At 41.9% G+C, this 19433-nt stretch overlaps 1 protein-coding gene across 1 annotated transcript in view; it reads left to right on the forward strand.

The window, feature by feature from the left end:
- The window catches only part of ADCY10 (adenylate cyclase 10), a 92005-nt gene extending 72848 nt beyond the window's left edge, over positions 1-19157 (forward strand). The window contains exons 25-32 of the mRNA XM_040229946.1: positions 4684-4840; positions 7934-8138; positions 8217-8313; positions 8863-8978; positions 9815-9932; positions 11975-12170; positions 18083-18271; positions 18996-19157. Of these exons, the coding sequence (XP_040085880.1) occupies positions 4684-4840; positions 7934-8138; positions 8217-8313; positions 8863-8978; positions 9815-9932; positions 11975-12170; positions 18083-18271; positions 18996-19157 (1240 nt within the window). The remainder of the gene's footprint in view (positions 1-4683; positions 4841-7933; positions 8139-8216; positions 8314-8862; positions 8979-9814; positions 9933-11974; positions 12171-18082; positions 18272-18995) is intronic.
- The last annotated feature ends 276 nt before the right edge of the window (positions 19158-19433 follow it).

The raw sequence follows: 19433 nt of genomic DNA on the forward strand, positions 1-19433 counted from the left end.
AGACAGTATATTCAAAAGCAGAGACATTACTTTGCTGACTAAGGTCCGTCTAGTCAAGGCTATGGTTTTTCCTGTGGTCATGTATGGATGTGAGAGTTGGACTGTGAAGAAGGCTGAGTGCCGAAGAATTGATGCTTTTGAACTGTTTTGTTGGAGAAGACTCTTGAGAGTCCCTTGGACTGCAGGGAGATCCAACCAGTCCATTCTGAAGGAGATCAGCCCTGGGATTTCTTCGGAAGGAATGATGCTAAAGCTGAAGCTCCAGTACTTTGGCCACCTCATGCGAAGAGTTGACTCATTGGAAAAGACTGTGATGCTGGGAGGGATTGGGGGCAGGAGGAGAAGGGGACAACAAAGGATGAGATGGCTGGATGGCATCACTGACTCGATGGACGTGAGTCTGAGTGAACTCTGGGAGTTGGTGATGGACAGGGAGGCCTGGTGTGCTGCGATTCATGGGGTCACAGAGTCAGACATGACTGAGCGACTGAAGTGAACTGAGCTGATGTTTCCTTAGAACCTTTAAAAAATAATTTCCACAACAGAATGAATGTTGTCAGTGTCTGAACTGAAAGTACCTGGAGTTCTTCATTACGAATTTCTAGGATAGGGACTTCCTTGCTGATCCAGTGTCTAAGACCCTGTATGCCAATGCAGGAGGGGCCTGAGTTTGATCCCTTGTCAGGGACCTAGATCCCATATGCTGCAACTAAACTAAGACCCTGTACAGCCAAATAAATAAATATTCTTTAAAAAAAAACTCTCTAGGATATCTTTCTTCTTTCTCAATTTTATTTAAAGTATGTTTCTCGATAGCTATTTATAATTATATTTTGTTTTCTTGGCTTTGTTAAATTATTAATATTGTAGCCAGTTTAGGGTCCCATTTTTATCACAAACAGAAAAGATTGGGGGCTACATTATCAATTAAATGATTTGTGGAGGCTGAGACTGTGCCCAAACATTCTCGGTAGGTGGTTAGTCATCCTTTCCTTGAATAATTCCAGCACAGGAAGTTCACCATCTCCTGCGACATTCCACCCCATAATCAGAATGTGGTTTAGTCTGTTTGGATTGCTATGACAAAGTGCCACAGGCTGGGTAGCTTATTAACAGCAGATTATTGCTCACAGCTGTGGAGGCTGGAAGTCTGAGGTCCTAGTGTCAGTATAGTGAGGCCAGGGCCCTCTTAAGACTTTTTGTCATATCCACACTTGGGGGAAAGGGGCCAGGAAATTTTATAAGAGCTCTAATCTCATTCAAGAAGGTTCCACTAATCATAAACTAATCGTGTCCTAAAGGCCCCACTACTAATCCTGTCACTTTTCAGTTCAGTCAGTTCAGTTCAGTCGTTCAGTCGTGTCCGACTCTTTGTGACCCCGTGAATCGCAGCACACCTCGCCTCCCTGTCCATCACCAACTCCCAGAGTTTACCCAAACTCATGTCCATCGAGTCGGTGATGCCATCCAGCCATCTCATCCTCTGTCGTCCCCTTCTGCTCCTGCCCCCAATCCCTCCCAGCATCAGGGTCTTTTTCAATGAGTCAGCTCTTCGCATGAGGTGGCCAAAGTACTGGAGTTTCACCTTCAGCATCATTGCTTCCAAAGAAATCCCAGGGTTGATCTCCTTCAGAATGGACTGGTTGGATCTCCTTGCAGTCCAAGGGACTCTCAAGAGTCTTCTCCAACACCACAGGTCAAAAGCATCAATTCTTCGGTGCTCAGCTTTCTTCACAGTCCAACTCTCACATCCATACATGACCACTGGAAAAACCATAGCCTTGACTAGATGGACCTTAGTCGGCAAAGTAATGTCTCTGCTTTTGAATATGCTGTCTAGGTTGGTCATAACTTCTCTTCCAAGGAGTAAGCGTCTTTTAATTTCATGGCTGCAGTCACCATCTGCAGTGATTTTGGAGCCCCCCAAAATAAAGTCTGACACTGTTTCCACTGTTTCCCCATCTATTTCCCATGAAGTGATGGGACCAGATGCCATGATCTTCATTTTCAGAATGTTGAGCTTTAAGCCAACTTTTTCACTCTCCTCTTTCACTTTGATCAAGAGGCTTTTTAGTTCCTCTTCACTTTCTGCCATAAGGGTGGTGTCATCTGCATATCTGAGGTTATTGATATTTCTCCTGGCAATCTTGATTCCAGCTTGTGCTTCTTTCAGTCCAGCATTTCTCATGATGTACTCTGCATATAAGTTAAATAAGCAGGGTGACAATATACAGCCTTGACGTACTCCTTTTCCTATTTGGAACCAGTCTGTTGTTCCATGTCCAGTTCTAACTGTTGCTACCTGACCTGCACACAGGTTTCTCAAGAGGCAGGGCGGTGGTCTGGTATTCCCATCTCTTTCAGAATTTTCCACAGTTTCTTGTGATCCACACAGTCAAAGGCTTTGGCATAGTCAATAAAGCAGAAATAGATGTTTCTCTGGAATTCTGTTGCTTTTTCCATGATCCAGCGGATTTTGGCAATTTGATCTCTGGTTCCTCTGCCTTTTCTAAAACCAGCTTGAACATCTGGAAGTTCACGGTTCACGTATTGCTGAAGCCTGGCTTGGAGAATTTTGAGCGTTACTTTACTAGCATGTGAGATGAATGCAATTGTGCGGTAGTTTGAGCATTCTTTGGCATTACCTTTCTTTCGGATTAGAATGAAAACGGACCTTTTCCAGTCCTGTGGCCACTGCTGAGTTTCCCCAATTTGCTGGCATATTGAGTGCAGCACTTTCACAGCATCATCTTTCAGGATTTGAAACATCTCAACTAGAATTCCATCACCTCCACTAGCTTTGTTTGTAGTGATGCTTTCTAAGGCCCACTTGACTTCACACTCCAGGATATCTGGCTCTAGGTGAGTGACCACACCATCGTGATTATCTTGGTCGTAAAGATCTTTTTTGTACAGTTCTTCTGTGTATTCTTGCCACCTGTTCTGAATATCTTCTGCTTCTGTTAGGTCCAGACCATTTCTGTCCTTTATCGAGCCCATCTTTGCATGAAATGTTCCCTTGGTATCTCTAATTTTCTTGAAGAGATCTCTAGTCTTTCCCATTCTGTTGTTTTCCTCTATTTCTTTGCATTGATCACTGAGGAAGGCTTTCTTATCTCTTCTTGTTATTCTTTGGAACTCTGCATTCAGATGCTTATATCTTTCCTTTTCTCCTTTGCTTTTTGCTTCTCTTCTTTTCACAGCTATTTGTAAGGCCTCCCCAGACAGCCATTTTGCTTTTTTGCATTTCTTTTCCATGGGGATGGTGTTGATCCCTGTCTCCTGTACAATGTCACGAACCTCAGTCCATAGTTCATCAGGCACTCTATCTATCAGATCTAGTCCCTTAAATCTATTTCTCACTTCCACTGTATAATCATAAGGGATTTGATTTAGGTCATACCTGAATGGTCTAGTGGTTTTCCCTACTTTCTTCAATTTAAGTCTGACAATAAGGAGCTCATGATCTGAGCCAGAGTCAGTCACTTTTAGGAGTTAGAATTCAAACGGGGGGATGAATTCAGACCACAGCAGAATGGATTTGTTTAAAGTACTCATTTCGTTTGTTGAGCTAAGACCGAGGTCCTGACAACAATGTGTATAGGAGATGACACACTGGACTGGCTAGGCTGGAGGTGGCCAGGGCTGGAGTCCTGGCAGTGTTACATTCTAGCTCTGTTACTTTTACTTAATTACTTAACCTGAGTTTCACTCTCTGCTTATGTAAAATGGCGTTAATTATTCCTTCCTTTCCTATGGGGTTGTCCTCAGACTCAAATGAGATAAAATTATATAAATGTGCTTTTTAAATAATTTCACTTAAATGCTAGTGACCTGACAGGGACAGGTCTTATATATAAATAAATTGTAAATAAATTTATAGATGTAAAGAAAATGATTTACATCTGTGCTTTTAGATAAAAATAACTTATCTTAATTAATCATCACAAAGCATTATGGTTTCCATTGTGCAGTGGAGAAAATGGGCTTCATAAAAACTAATATGCACGTACAACAAGGTCCTACTGTATAGCACAAGGAACTATATTCAATATTCTGTGATATATCACAATGGAAAAGAATATTTTTAAAAATAATGTATATATGTGTGTGTGTGTGTAATTGAATCACTGCTATACAGCAGATATTAACACATTTGTAAATCAACTGTATATCAATATAAAATATTGCTTGCTGAAACTGAAGAAAAATTAATGTGCATGTTAATTTACATGTAGGGCTTCCCTGATAGCTCAGTTGGTGAAGAATCTGCTGGCAACGTGGGAGACCCCGGTCCGATTCCTGGGTTGGGAAGAGCCGCTGGAGAAGGGATAGGCTATCCACTCCAGTATTCTTAGGCATCCCTGGTGGCTCAGCTTGTAAAGAATATGCCTGCAATGCGGGAGACATGGGTTCCATCCCTGGGTTGGGAAGATCCCCTGGAGAAGGGAAAGGCTACTCACTGCAGTGTTGGGCCTGGAGAATTCCATGGACAGTACAGTCCATGGGGTCACAAAGAGTCGGACACAACATGTAAACTTAATTTACATGTAAGGGAAACAGGCCTCAAACTCAAGTCTATTCAGACCTCCAAGCCGGTACTAAGGACTCTGTACCTGTGCTTCCCTCAAGTATGTTGGTGGTGATACCTTTTTCTTTTGTCCCGTGTGTATCCTTTAATAGGAAGAAGAGGCTGGCGCAGCTTTACCAGCAAACCACGTGTTTCTCCTTGCTGTGGCAAATCTATAGCTTAAATTTTTTTTTCCACTACAAGTATTATTGTCACCTGGCAGCTCTGATGCAAGTGAATACTGCACTGGAAACTCAAGATGATTTCCAGGTAGGGTATTTTTATAGCTGCTTTTTATATATCTGAATCTCATTTGGAGAGAAAAGCCTGATGAAATCCAATCAATATTCAAAATCATAAAAGCCTTCCAGGCTGAATTGTTCTGCTGAGGCCCACAGTTGTCCCAGAATCCCCTTATCCTTTTAATAATTGAGGACCTCCAATAGCTTTTTATGGGCGTCCCAGGTGGCTCAGTGGTTAAAGAACACGCCTGCAGTGCAGGAGATACAGGAAACCTAGGCTTAATCCCTGGGTCGGAAACATCCCCTGGGGAAGGGCATGGTAACACACTCCAGTATTCTTGCCTGGAGAATCCCATGGAGAGAGGAGCCTGGCGGACTGCAGTCCACAGGGTCATAAAGAGTCGGAAGTGACTGAGCATGCATGCAATAGCTTTTTATGTGGCTTTGTGTATTTCTATGGGCTTATATACTTTTATATGGGTTCATACATTTATATAGGCTGTATCTACTGATATGGCCATATATGAAACAAAAACTGAGGTACTTTAAAAATATTTTCGGGGGACTTCCTGGCAGTCCAGTGGTTAAGACTCCATGCTTCCACTGCAGGAGGCACAGGTACCATCCCTGGTCGAGGAACTGGGATCCTACTTAAAAAAAAAAAATTAAAGAAAATAAACCAATGACATATGAATATAATTAACATTTTCATTGGAAAAAAAAATGCTATTTCTCCAAACAAAAAATTTAGTGAGAATGGCATGTATTACATTTTGCAAATACCTTAATGTCTGATTTCACAGAAGACAGGCTACAGTCTCAATCCGCTTCTATCTTCGCTTCCTTGTAATGTCACCTGATTCTCTCCTGGAAAACTCTACATTGTACACATAAGAGGATGAAGGTGAAAAAGAAAATGCAAAAGGATAATTCTTTCTAAAAAAGATAAAATCATTCCCTGCTCATCCGAATGTTAAGGCTCTGTGCTTGCACTTCTCACGGCCTCAGCTCAATCCTTGGTCAAGGAACTAAAATCCCATAAGCTGCACAAAATGGCCATAAACAAAAAAATGTAAAAGAGCACACATCAAAGATTTTATTGAGCTCATTAAAATTAGTGAGAGAACTAGTAAGATGTTACAACTGGTTGCCAGGAGAATTTATGAATGTATGCAAAACTGGTCAAGTCACAGAGCAAGAATAAATTCACTTATATTCCACCAAACATTTATATTTCTATGAAAAAGAATCATTTACATTATTACCAGTTTTCTATAATACACAGAATTGTAAAGTAGCCCAGTGACAGTGAAAAGCAGAGATTACCTTGGTAAGTAAGCTGGACAGGACACACATTTTGATTTTGTTTTGTTTAATTTTGGCCCATTTCAAATTCTTTCACTATTTTTCCTGACCCAAATCTCTTGATGTTATGCAATTAGCTTTGATCTCTTCACACCCTGAGTTCCTAGAATGGTGTCTGCCATGTAGTAGGTACTCAACAAATATTTTTTTGAATGAAATGCTTTACTTCTCCTTCATCCTTGGGGCTAGCTCCTTAAAAAATTGTGGTGGAGTAAGGGGCAGGGAAGACATAAAAGGGAAAAGTCAAAATGGGAAAGTGAATCAAAAGATGCTTGTTAACAAGATGGCTGTGACTGAGGCCAGAAGAGGAGGGAAAATCTCCCCTGGGTGTTCAAAGCAGATGAGCTGCTCTGTGTAGGATAACAGTGAGAAACAGAATGGGCACCAGGAGAGTAGTTTCCAGGCCTTCCCCAGTGGTCCAGTGGCTAAGAATCTGCCTGCCAGTGCCGGGGACACGGGTTCAATCCCTGGTCCGGGAAGAGCCCACATGGTGCAGAGCCACTAAAAGCCCATGGGCCACAGCTCCCGGAGCCTGAGTTCCTAGAGCCTGGACTCCACAAAAGAAGCCCTGGCAACAGAAGCCAGTCCACTGCAACATGGAGTAGCCCCTGCTCACCACAACTAGAGAAAGTGCACGCACAGCAATGAAGACCCAGTTCAACCAAATGTTAATAAAGACAGAAAATAGTAATAAAGAATAAAATAATTATTTTTAAAAAGACCGAGAGAGAAGTTTCTAGGACTCTACATCTATCTGTGGTGTGACTACTAGCAAATCACATAACCTGTAGCTTTATATTTTCCCCACAAAGCGAAGCAGTTGGCCTCAATTCTCTTGGTCCAAATCTGAGCAGAACTAGGCTTTATTATAGATGTGATTTTTCATTTGCCCAACAATTCTCTTTCTCTCACCCCTTGTTTCCTCCCTACTGGGCACATTACCTTGAAACACGTTCTAAACAAGGAGTAAAGGAATTCCCTAAATGTCTCCAGACCATTCTACCATGCGAGGTTCTGTCTTTCTTCTGTTTGTATTTTTCAAAATAGTTTATATGTATTCTGAGCTTTGTGGGAGTTTTGGTGTTTTTCTTTTTAGTAGTAAACTGTGTCTGTAGCAGGGACTCTTTTCGGCCTTCTCTAAACATTTCTATCTTGGAGCAACTTTATCATTTTTAAAGAGTAACAAACTTCTCATAAATCTCCCAATTAAGTTTAGACCTAATACTTACTTTTTTTTTTAAAGCAAACAAAACCAAATCAACCTTTCTTTGTTGTTAAATAAAGAAAGTAATACATGCTTGTTATAACACTAAATTATCACAGAAATGCATAAAATAAAAAGTTCCTCAAATTTTTCCTCCAACTGCAACAAATAGGTAAACTGCTTTTTACAGTTTGGAATAAATCCTTCCAGGCCTTCTGGTATGCAGTCATATATCCACATATATAAGCTATTGCTTTTATTTTTCACAAAAATTCAGGTTCTTAGATTTTGTCAAGGACTCTCTATGGGCAAAAGGGGATTGAGCTTGTCTTATATAGTTCTTGTTTAATGCATGAACTCATGCATTAAACTGCAGGAACTCAGCTTAATTTCTGTATCTAAGCCCATGGTTTGGTCAAATGTCCAGCGCCATTCCAAAGCTCAATGAACCCATGTTTACTGGCAGATATTGGGTGATATCCTGGTCTTTCTGCTTTGGGTTCCATCTAAGTCTTGCCCCATCTCTCTTCCTTTCCACTGCTGCCATTTCAGATCATTAAGGCCTACCTGGACTATTCACTGTACCAACATCTAGCTGGCTACCAGGACGTGTGGTTCAAATACGAGGTCATGGCCATGAAGCAGATCTTCAACCTGCCCCTGAAACGTGAGAGCGTTGAAATCATGACCTATGTGGCCGATAGGCTTGGTTATATCAAGCTCCTAATGGGTCACTTGGACTTGGCCATTGACTTAGGTAAGGGCTGGCTGGTCAAGAAAGGGCAGGCCAATACAAGTAATAAGCAGAACTATACTGGAATTGTTTTGTTCCCAGGTTCTCGAGCCCACAAGATGTGGTCATTGCTTCGGAATCCCAATAAACACTATCTGGTCCTCTGCTGGCTTTCTAAATCCCTCTTCTTGAAAAACAGGTATTTATCTCGAGGAACTTTCCAAAATGAGAGGAAGAAAGATATACTTATGGAATGTTCTGGATTTACTTAACCCTGGCCATAGGATGGGGAAGGGAATAGGGTTTACCAAAAGCTGGTGTAACCAGTGATCACCACCCTTTGGATGTCACTGCTCTCTCACAGAACTCATTCCCAGGCACCATATCTACCCTGGTTGCTCTGGCCAGCAACTGGAAGAGGGCCAGACAGTCAACCCCTGTGTGTGGGAATCAGGCCTCCACCACTGCCAGGGGGCAGAAAGGGAACGCGCTCATAGCAGAGGCAAACGCCCAGAGAATAGCAACCAAGACCAGAGACCCAGGACAAGTTGGTCTGACTCTGGCCACCTTCATAGAGACGTCTATGAAAGAACAATTGAACAGAGTCAATTTGAGATTTAGGAGGAGGTTTGAAGTTTCAGGATTGTATTTGGTTCTGCATTACTGGGCAGGACTGAGACTAGAACTGAACTTCCTTCTCTCCCCCTACCATTTTTTAATCCTACCACCTTTTTTTTTTTTTTCATAGATACAAGCAGCTGATCCAGGTTCTGGGGTGGCTGTGGGATCTTTCTGTAGCAGAAGAGCACATCTTCAGCAGGGCGTTTTTCTATTTTATTTGCTTGGATATCATGCTTTATTCTGGTGAGCATGACCTTGGAATTTATGAGAACTGGGGGTCCACGGCACTTGTGTTGGTGTGGTGTGGCAGTGGTCAGGGCAGGGGTATTGAGACCTGTGGGTTTCTGGCTAGAAAGTCATACAGGAAAGGGAAGGAGAGAGCCTGGCGTTATGAGATAAGGAGCCATCTAGAAAGTGCAAGAATTATAAAGGACCAAGAAGAGAGAAAGTTTAGAATTTAAGCTGCCAGTTAATGTGTCGGATCATCTGTCACACAGTGATAGTGATCGTGACTGATGGTGTCTTGCTATGTACCTTCCACTAGGGAATTTAATTTTTAACAGGATATACTGAGATTTCATGCTTTAAAGTGAAGGACAGGGATGCTAGTACTAAGGGTTTCATTGACTGGTAGCTGTTGGTGATTTGGAAAACTAGTTCTTTTCTGATCGTCTTCAGGTTATACCAGGCAGGCAGGCCTCAGTGTGCATATTAAACCAGAGCTGCCAACCTGGGCATTCTTTATCTCACCTGTATTTTCAAGTCCCAGGCTGCACTGAGGCTGATTCCTTAGATGCAAGCAGGGAGGTTGGTTTAACCCCCACTTCTGCCTGGTTGACACTATGTACTTGTAAGTTACATGCATAAACTTCCACAAAAGCAGAAACTCAGCAAACACAGGGTAGTGCAGCCACCTGGTTGTTGCAACCTACGGGGCCCTTTGGATTGATAAAGTAATCAGAGATTGAGACCTCTCCTCACAGTGGGAACTATTCTGGGAGTTACTAGGCCAGAAAGATGGTGATATCCCTCCACTCTCAATCTACCAGCCAAGCTCTCCTGTTTCTCTTTTATTTAAGGCTTTGTTTATAGGCCCTTTGAAGAGTGTTTGCAATTCATACACCAAAATGAAGACAACAGAATCCTCAAATTCCAAAGTGGAATGCTCCTGGGACTTTACTCATGTATCGCTATCTGGTAACACTGTGTTGCATAACACTAAATTCCCAAATTTGAAAATGTTGAATCCTGCAAGAGTTCTATAAGATTTGCTAAAAAGGAAGGAAAGAAAGGGACAGTAATTTTTAAGACAGATTGAAGGTGACAGAGCAGATTTACTCAGAAAGGCACCTTGGGGATTACCTAGTTCATCCCCCTCAACCAAGGCCAGAACAGTGATGCTATTTAAATTGTATTCAGTGCAACAAGCATTTATCTCATACAAAGCATGTTGTGTTAGTACAGAGATGGATAAGAAAAGAGTACTTGCTTCTGAGAAGTATTGGGATTTGAGGTAGTACCATGCTCCCTGTGTGGGCCCCAGGCTCTCACTGGCTCTCAAGATGAAAGAGAGCTACACCTGCCTAATTCCTCTCCCTAAGTCACCAGCCAACCAAGTCACTCCTTACCACTGGAGGTGTGTGTGAGGCAGGGAAAGAAATGGAGAGTTTTACACCAGTGGAGCTCCCTCACATGGAAGGAAGCTTCAGGAGGGTGAAATAAGCAGCCCTCCTGCCCCATTAACCCATTAAGCCATTAACCTGCTAAAGCTTCATCTTTTAACCCATACATTTTAAACTCAGTAAGGCTGCAACTATGACCTTAGCTTCAAGGAAGCAGATTAATAGTAAGGCTCCAGAACATTGACTAAATTACTGCCACAGCCATCCCCAAGACTTGAAAGTTATTCCCTATTCCATTTCCCATCTCAAATTTTATAAGCAGTCATGTGGGCTTCCCTCATAGCTCAGTTGGTAAAGAATCTGCCTGCAATACAGGAGGCCCCAGTTTGATTCCTGGGTTGGGAAGATCTGCTGGAGAAGGGATAGGTTACCCACTCCAGTACTCTTGGGTTTCCCTTGTGGCTCAGCAGGCAAAGAATCCACCTGCAATGCAGGAGACCTGGGTTCAATCACTGCATTGGGAAAATCCCCTGGAGAAGGGACAGGCTACCCACTCCAGTAGTCTGGCCTGGAGAATTCCATGGACAGGATCCTGGAAGGCTGCAGTCCATGAGGTTGTAAAGAGTCAGACATGACTGAGCGACTTTCACACACACGTCCCATCTCAAATACATATGCAGTCATGTAGTCCAATATTTAGAGATTTTATAATGTTAAATGACAATGCAAAGATTCTGATATAAAGTGCCACAGACTAGAGCAGTTTCATATTCAAATAGAAATCTCCTCTTATTATAAAACTCATTGGGAGAAATTAAAATCCAAAAATTTGGATTTAAAATTTAATTTAGTTTATGCTTTGCTAGCTAAAGTCTAAAGAAATAGAAGTCTAAAGTCAAATTAGTTTGCACATGTGAGTTAAAGTTCAAGAATCTAAAATTCAAAAATCACCTTAATTTCTTATTCTACTCTATCTTCCCTGAGGAGTTCTTGCAACAACTGTAGCTTAAGACAAAACTACTCCCACTTTATGGGCATAGGAATCATCCGGAGAGTCCATTAACTCAGATTTCTGGTCCCATCCCCAGAGTGTCTGATTCAGCAGATCTAGATTGGACCAGAGAGCTTGCATGTCTAAGAAGCACTCAGGTGATGCTGACGATTCCTTTCTATGGTCCACACTTTGAGTAGTATTAGCCTGGGCTCTCTCTCTTTGGAATCAGCCGGCTCTGTTTCACTTTGTAATTTTTTCCCTTGGCCACATTGCACAGCTCGCAGGATCTTAGTTCCCTGACCAGGGATTGAACTGGGGCCCTCAGTAGTGGAAGCACAGAGTCCTAACCACTGGACCACCAGGGAGTTCCCTCATTTTTTAGAGTCAGAGAGTTAAATGGTACCTAATATTATCTAAGTATTCCCCCCATTCTATTAATTTCAAATTATCAAAAAAGTTCTATTCTGTTCTTGTTCCATATCAGATATTCCCCCTGAATAGGCCAGTGGCAGGCTTCCGGAGACCCACATTCTCGTAGCTACACCTCTAGAGAGACTCATTTCAGAAAACCAGCCCATTCTAAGGGTGATATGGATTTTTCTTATTCTTCTGTGGTAATATAGGTATGCCAGACTTCAGGAATGGAACAGCTTTCATGTATTTTCCAATAGAGCCAAAAATCTTGTGTCAAGAAGAACCCCAACAGCTCTTTACTGCATAAGCATCAGTAGGTACATGGAAGGACAAGTTCTCTACCTTCAAAAGCAAATTGAAGAACAGTCAGAGAATGCTCAGGACAGTGGAGTTGACCTACTCAAGGTAAGGCCTCTTCTTTGGTTTCCACAGTACTTCATACCTTAAATGGCTTTTTCTCTACCTTCTGTGATAATTATTTTCTCTGATTGTAAAAGTTCTACCTGTTTGTAGGGTAAGTTTTTGAAGGTAATTCTATCGCCATCATTAGAATATGAATTGCCTTACTTACCTTACTACTGAGAGATAACCACTTTATGCATGTTGAGAAATCACTTTCCAAATTTTCTTCTATGTTTCTGCATGCATTTCCATTTTTTTAAACTTGCTACTAAATACGATATATTTATGAATCGTGCTCCTGCTCATGCTCAGTCACATCAGTCATGCCTGACTCTTTGCGACCCTGTGGACTGTTGTCTGCCAGGCTCCTCCATCCATGGGCTTCTCCAGGCGAGAGTACTGGAGTGGTTGCCATGCCCTCCTCCAGGGGAGCTTCCCAACCCAGGGATCCAACCTGCCTCTCCTGTATCTCCTGCCCTGGCAGGCAGATTCTTCACCACTGAGTCACCTGGGAATCCCATCCCAAAGACAGAACAAGCTAAAAACACAATAGTTGCTATTGGGATTGCAGCAAAGATGAGTAAAGCATTCTCTCTGTACTTTAGGAGTTTGTGATTTCAAGGTGATGGAGGTGGGAAGCCCAGGATTGGGAGGGAGTTGTAGAGGTGGGGAGTAGAAAGAATAAAAGAGCCCAAAAGAACACGAAATCAAACTTGGTATTTCCCGCTAAACATAGAGCAATACCTTTTACATATGTTACTGAACCAAACTTGGGTTCATTCTCTCAAGTACAGTGAAGCCGATCTAGTGATACTGGGTTGTGATGAGGAAAAGTACACCCTTTACTGTAAGGTACCAGATGAGGAGTCCAGGGCAGCTAATACTCAAAAAACCTGAACTCCCCGATAGGTTTCAAGGAAGCATTTTTAAAGGCAAGAAGGAGAGAAGTCACAGGGTATGTGATTAGCTCATGCACAGTTCTCTGATTGGTTGATGGTGAGGAAGCAGAGCAGTGTCCCAGAGGTTACCATGATCAATCCTCAGGCTCCAGTAGGTCTGGGGCTACATCTTGTGGTCATTAAGGAGTTAACTTCTTCCATCTGGTGGGAGTTTCAGCATCTATAAAACAACTCAGGAAATGTATAACAGGTACTGTTATCTAGTTACTTCAGGGAGGAACTAAAGAGTCTGTGGCTGCCATATGGCTGATGTACTGTTTAAATTGTTGTCAATTCTCCTGGCCTAACTGCTATTCTTGTCACTACACGAAGTCATATCCCTTCAGCCATTAATTCTGGAGCCAGTCTTCTGTGACTCACTGGAGGCCTGGGAGACAGACTATATAGCTTTTCTACAAACAAGTGGAAGGCAGAGGATGTGGTGTGAATGGTTTGTTCTGGGAATGTCCTATACGGTTGATTACATACAGCCGATGTTTAATTTCTTGAATAAATAATTGATAGATGAAAACATGTAACAGTTTAGTCAGGAAAGATCTATGTTTCAATCCATTTCTGTGATCTTGAAGTTTGTTGTTGCTCTTATTCAGTCGTGTCTGACTCTGTGACCCCCATGGACTGCAGCACACCAGGCCTCCCTGCCCTTCATTAATCTCCTGCACTTTGCTCAAACTCATGTCCACTGAGTCGCTGATGCCATCCAACTGTCTCATTCTCTGTCATCCCCTTCCCCTCCTGCTTTTAGTCTTTCCCAGCATCAGGGTGTTTTCCAATGGGTCAGCTCTTCCCATTAGATGGCCAAAGTAAAGCTTCAGCTTCAGCATCGATCCTTCCAATGAACATTCAGGGGTGATTTCCTTTAGGATTGATTGGTTTGATCTCCTTGCAGTCCAAGGGACTCTCAAGAGTCTTCTCCAACACCACAGTTTGAAAGTAACAATTCTTCAGTACTCAGCCTTCTTTACGGTCCAACTCTCACATCTGTACATGACTACTGGGAAAACCCTAGCTTTGACTATACAGACCTTTGACTGCTAAGTGATGTCTCTGCTTTTTAATATGCTGTCGAGGTTTGTCAATGCTTTTCTTCCAAGGAGCAAGTGTCTTTGAACTTCAAGCCTGTAATCTCTATCCCCAGTAATTTTGGAGCCCAAGAAAATAAAGTCTATACTGTTTTCATTTTTTCCCCATCTATTTACCATGAAGTCATGGGACTGGATGCCATGATCTTAGTTCTTTGAATGTTGAGTTTTAAGCCAGCTTTTTCACTCTCCTCTTTCACCTTCCTCAAGAGGCTCTTTAGTTCCTCTTTGTTTTCTGCCATTAGGGTGGTGTCATCTGCATATCTGAGGTTACTGATATTTCTCCCAGCAGTCTTGATTCTAGCTTGTGATTCATCCAACCTGGCATTTCACATGATGTACTCTGCATATAGATTAAATAAGCAGAGTGACAATGTACAGCCTTGATGTGCTCCTTTCCCAATTTTGAACCAGTTCATTGTTCCTTGTCCGGTTCTACCCACTGCTTCTTGACCTGCATACAGGTTTCTCAGGAGGCAGGTAAGGTGGTCTGGTATTCCCATCTCTTGAAGAATTTGCCAGTTTGTTGTGATCCACACGATCAAAGGCTTTAGTCAATGAAGCAGAAGTAGAAGCTTTTCTGGAATTCCCTTGCTTTTTCTATGATCCAACGGATGTTGGCAATTTGATCTCTGGCTCCTTTGCTTTCAATGATCTTGAAGTAAATGAAATAAAAGAATAAGACATTGTCTTGTTGATGGTCAAATTAGCAGACAACAGAGAAGACATTAATACTCTGAAGGACTCTCATAAACTTTCTAGACAGCATTCTGGCAAAATGCATAAATATCTTTAAAATATGCACATCATTTAATTCTCCTCCTAGGAATGACCCTAAGGAGATAATCAGATGGTAAACAAAAATTATATATATAAAGATGTTGATCTCAGATTTATAGTATTAAAAAACTAGGGGGAAAAAGTGATATGCCTTTCAAAATGCTGGTTATCTCTTCAGGAGGAAATGGCAACCCACTCCTTCATTCTTGCCAGGGAAGTCCAACAGAAAGAGGAGCCTGGCAGGCTACAGTCCATGGGTTCACAAAAGCATTGGACACAACTTAAAAAAATATATATATATATATGTAAATATATATATATTAGTCAGAAATGGTATATTTAAACATTAAGACATTTTCACATTTAAGAAAATCTGAATTTCTGATTCTTCTTTTAAAAATTGCAGTATCTGGTGACTCTAAGCCCCAATTCTAAGGGGCAGCTATTGGCTGGAACTGATGAAGGGTGGCATTTAGGTCATACTCTCTCCCATATGACATAATCTCCTTGCTTCTTGTCTTATCTTATCTTACCTCTTATTTATGTTTCTTTCATGACTCTGTCAGCATTTGGCTTTGTGAGATCTGATGTTAAAGAATCATGTCACTGGAAAAAGTTCATAATGTTGTGCTAAATAAAAAAAAAATATTTTGAATGGCTGTTTAGTATGATACCAGTTGTGGTGAGTATGAGTATGAGTGTGTGTGTGTGTGTGTGTGTGTGAGATAGTGCCAAGTAACATTGCAAGCTAGATTTTGTTCAGGGTTCTTCAGTTCAGTCGCTCAGTCGTGTTCTACTTTTTGCAACCCCATGAATCGCAGCACACCAGGCCTCCCTGTCCATCACCAACTCCTGGAGTTCACTCAGACTCATGTCCATCGAGTCTGTGATGCCATCCAGCCATCTCATCCTCTGTCGTCCCCTTCTCCTCCTGCCCCCCATCCTTCCCAGCATCAGGGTCTTTTCCAATGAGTCAACTCTTCGAATGAGGTGGCCAAAGTATTGGAGTTTCAGCCTCAGCATCAGTCCTTCCAATGAACACCCAGGACTGGTCTCCTTTAGGATGGACTGGTTGGATCTCCCTGCAGTCCAAGGGACTCTCAAGAGTCTTCTCCAACACCACAGTTCAAAAGCATCAATTCTTCGGTGCTCAGCTTTCTTCACAGTCCAACTCTCACATCCATACATGACTACTGGAAAAACCATAGCCTTGACTAGATGGACCTTTGTTGACAAAGTAGTAACTCTGCTTTTGAATATGCTATCTAGGTTGGTCATAACTTTCCTTCCAAGGAGTAAGTGTCTTTTAATTTCATGGCTGCAGTCACCATCTGCAGTGATTTTGGAGCCCCCCAAAATAAAGTCTGACACTGTTTTCACTGTTTCCCCATCTATTTGCCATGAAGTGATGGGACCAGATGCCATGATCTTTGTTTTCTGAATGTTGAGCTTTAAGCCAACTCAGGGTTCTTACTGAGGATTATAGCTGTAGCTTGGAGAACAGCCTCCCAGATAGCTTTTGAGTAACTGCTCTGAGGAAGTAAGGAAGGGTTTTTTTCCCTGGGAAAAACATCAAAAGATTACTGCTAATCACAAAGAACGACATCACAAGTTAATGATTTTAACATTAACATTTTAACATTTTGCATTCTATGTATAGAAGATCCAAGGATTTGGATTCATTGAAATTATTTCTTAAATATGCATCTTAACTATCTATGACCAATATCCAAAGCACAGGACACTTCCTGTTTTTCTCGGGCACACCCTTGGTGGGTGGCTACAGTGACTAATGGCTTGATTCTTGTAGAACTGGGATGGTGGGCAACATTCCCTGTCCATAGCAAAGAAATAAAAATGTGTATCCAAATGTCAAAGTGTATATCCAAACGTCAAAATAATTTTTTTTAGGTGTTAGGGTTATGAGTGATTCTTTTTTTTTTTCCCCCTATCATTTTTTTTAAAAATTCTGTGCTCTTTGTTTTTCCCTTTTTCAGTGTTTACATTTTTTTTTCAGTCGAGGTATAATTCTTTAAATTTTAAAAATTATATTGCTTTGGTAAACAAAAAAGAAAATGTTGCTACTATTACTGAACTGAACTTGGGTCTGCTTACTGGCCACATAGCAAAGTCAATTTATTGACACCAGGTAGTGGTGAAGGAAAGTACAGCATTTATTGTCAGGCCCAGCAATGAGAATGGGTGGCTCATATTCAAAAAATCCAAACTCCCCATTGACTTTCAAGGAAAAGTTTTTAAAGGCAACATTTGGAGTGAGGGCTGCGTGTACATGACTTTATTCTGATTGGCTGGTGGTGAGGTAACAGGGTGGTGTTTCACAAATCTTAATCATCAACCTCCTGGTTCTAACCAGTCTCGGGTCTATGTCTTATAGTCAGCATGGAGTCAGCATCCTGTAGCTGGGTGAGGGTCTTAGTTCCTGCAGAAGAACTCAAATATATGAATCAGATTGTCATGTATTTTCCCTGGGGACGAGCTCAGACTCTGTTTTTATCACTGAACTATAGTTTCTTGACTGGTTTTTTCCTACATTCCCTTACTTCCCTAATTAGTAACTGCTTGAATTTGCCCTTTGGAACTCAGAGAAGAGCTAGGAGACTGAAGCCTTTTTCTACAAACAAGAAACAGGGGACATGGAAGGACTTTTGTACATGGGAGGGCCCTGTGGAGTTCACTCAGTTTCAGTCCCCTGCTTTCTTCGATACTCCTCAAGTCAAAGTCTTGAGGGGAATGGGGCAAGACAAGAAAGAGAATAAGGTTTTGGGTAAAGAAGTTAATCATAAACTCAGCAGGGGAACTGAGTTTCAGAGGGACTCAGTTTCATTTTTTAAGAATGGTCGCCAAAAAGGGTTAATGAGCAGACCCATATCACATTCTTGGTTGGGGTAGGCCATTGGGGCCACTCTACTTGACTTTTATCATCTAATCTCCACTACTTTCTATGTATGTTTCTGTAATGTGGTTTTTTACTCGATTGCTTATACCCTTGAAATGATCCCAAATGATCTGAGATGGAAAAATCCTTTCAGTCAAGGATCCCTTTCTGATTCTATTATGTTGCTTTTTCCTTTAGAACTTGGAGAATCTGGTGGCTCAAAACACCACTGGGCCTGTCTTCTACCCAAGGCTCTACCATCTGATGGCCTATGTCTGTATACTAATGGGAGAGGGGCAGAATTGTGACCTCTTCCTGAACACAGCCTTACAGCTCTGTGAAACTCAAGGGAATGTGCTGGAGAAATGCTGGCTGAACATGAGCAAAGTATGTAGCATCAGCTAGCAAGCTGGGGAAGACTCTCACAGGGGATATTAAGGAGCCCAAGAAGCCCATTCCCTGCTTTGGATTTCACTGGGTGTGGAATGCCGGCAGAGGCCTTTCGGTACTCTTACTGAGAGGGATGACACACCCATAGGTTTGGTATTTGCACCTCCTCTTCCCCTTTGAGTTCTCATGGGATCCTCCCGTCCTTCAAATCCCCTTTAGCAAGATCTCTACCTTTTCATGGGGCTTCCCAGTTGGCTCATGGGTAAAGAATCTGCCTGCCAGTCCAGGAAACGCAGAAGGCATGGGTTTGATCCCTGGGTCAGGAAGATCTCTTCTAAGAGGAAACGGCAACCCTGGTACTCTTGCCTAGAAAATCCCATGTATGGAGGAACCTGGCAGGCAGCAGTCCATGGAGTCGCAAAGAGTCAGACACAACTGAGAAACGAAACACCACCACCTTTATTCACATGCTCTCCTCGAGAATGTGAACAGTTAGAACACAAAAATCATTTGGTCTCCAACACAGTGCCTTATACACAGTATTTGTTGAATAAGTAAATGAATTTTCTCCTCTATGTGTTAGAGTTATCCTAGTTTGGGTAGCAAAAGTCATTGTTCATTTTAAAAACTCAGGTACATTTGACCATTTCTGCTAGACCACTCTTGACCATACAAGCTGAGGAGCAGTAATGAATTCTGTGTTCTCTTTTTCTCCTCTCAGGAGTGGTGGTACTCAAACTCTGAGTTAACAGAAGACCAATGGCTTCAAACACTCTTGAATCTCCCATCGTGGGAAAAAGTTGTATCAGGCAAGGTAAACATGCAGGATATTCAGAAAAACAAATTCCTGATGAAAGTTAATATTCTGGACAATCCTTTCTAACCTTTCATGAAAGAGAACCAAGATTTTAATGACTCACTCTCTTGCGATTATCCATTATTAAGCTTTCTATATAGGCAGCATCATCCAGGTTCCTGCATACTTCCTTCTGTTCAGACACAGAACCAGACCTCTGGTTTCTCCTCTGTCTGGAGGGTCAAAGAGGGTTGGCAGTGTTATGCTTTCCTTTCTTCCAGCTTTGCACAAATTCCCTTTGCCTTTAATACTGTTTTAGCTTATCTTGTTTATTTTCAGCCCATGCAGAATTGTATCAGATCG

The sequence above is a fragment of the Oryx dammah genome, unplaced genomic scaffold (genome assembly GCF_014754425.2).
Source record: "Oryx dammah isolate SB20612 unplaced genomic scaffold, SCBI_Odam_1.1 HiC_scaffold_28, whole genome shotgun sequence".
NCBI classification, from domain to species: Eukaryota; Metazoa; Chordata; class Mammalia; order Artiodactyla; family Bovidae; genus Oryx; species Oryx dammah.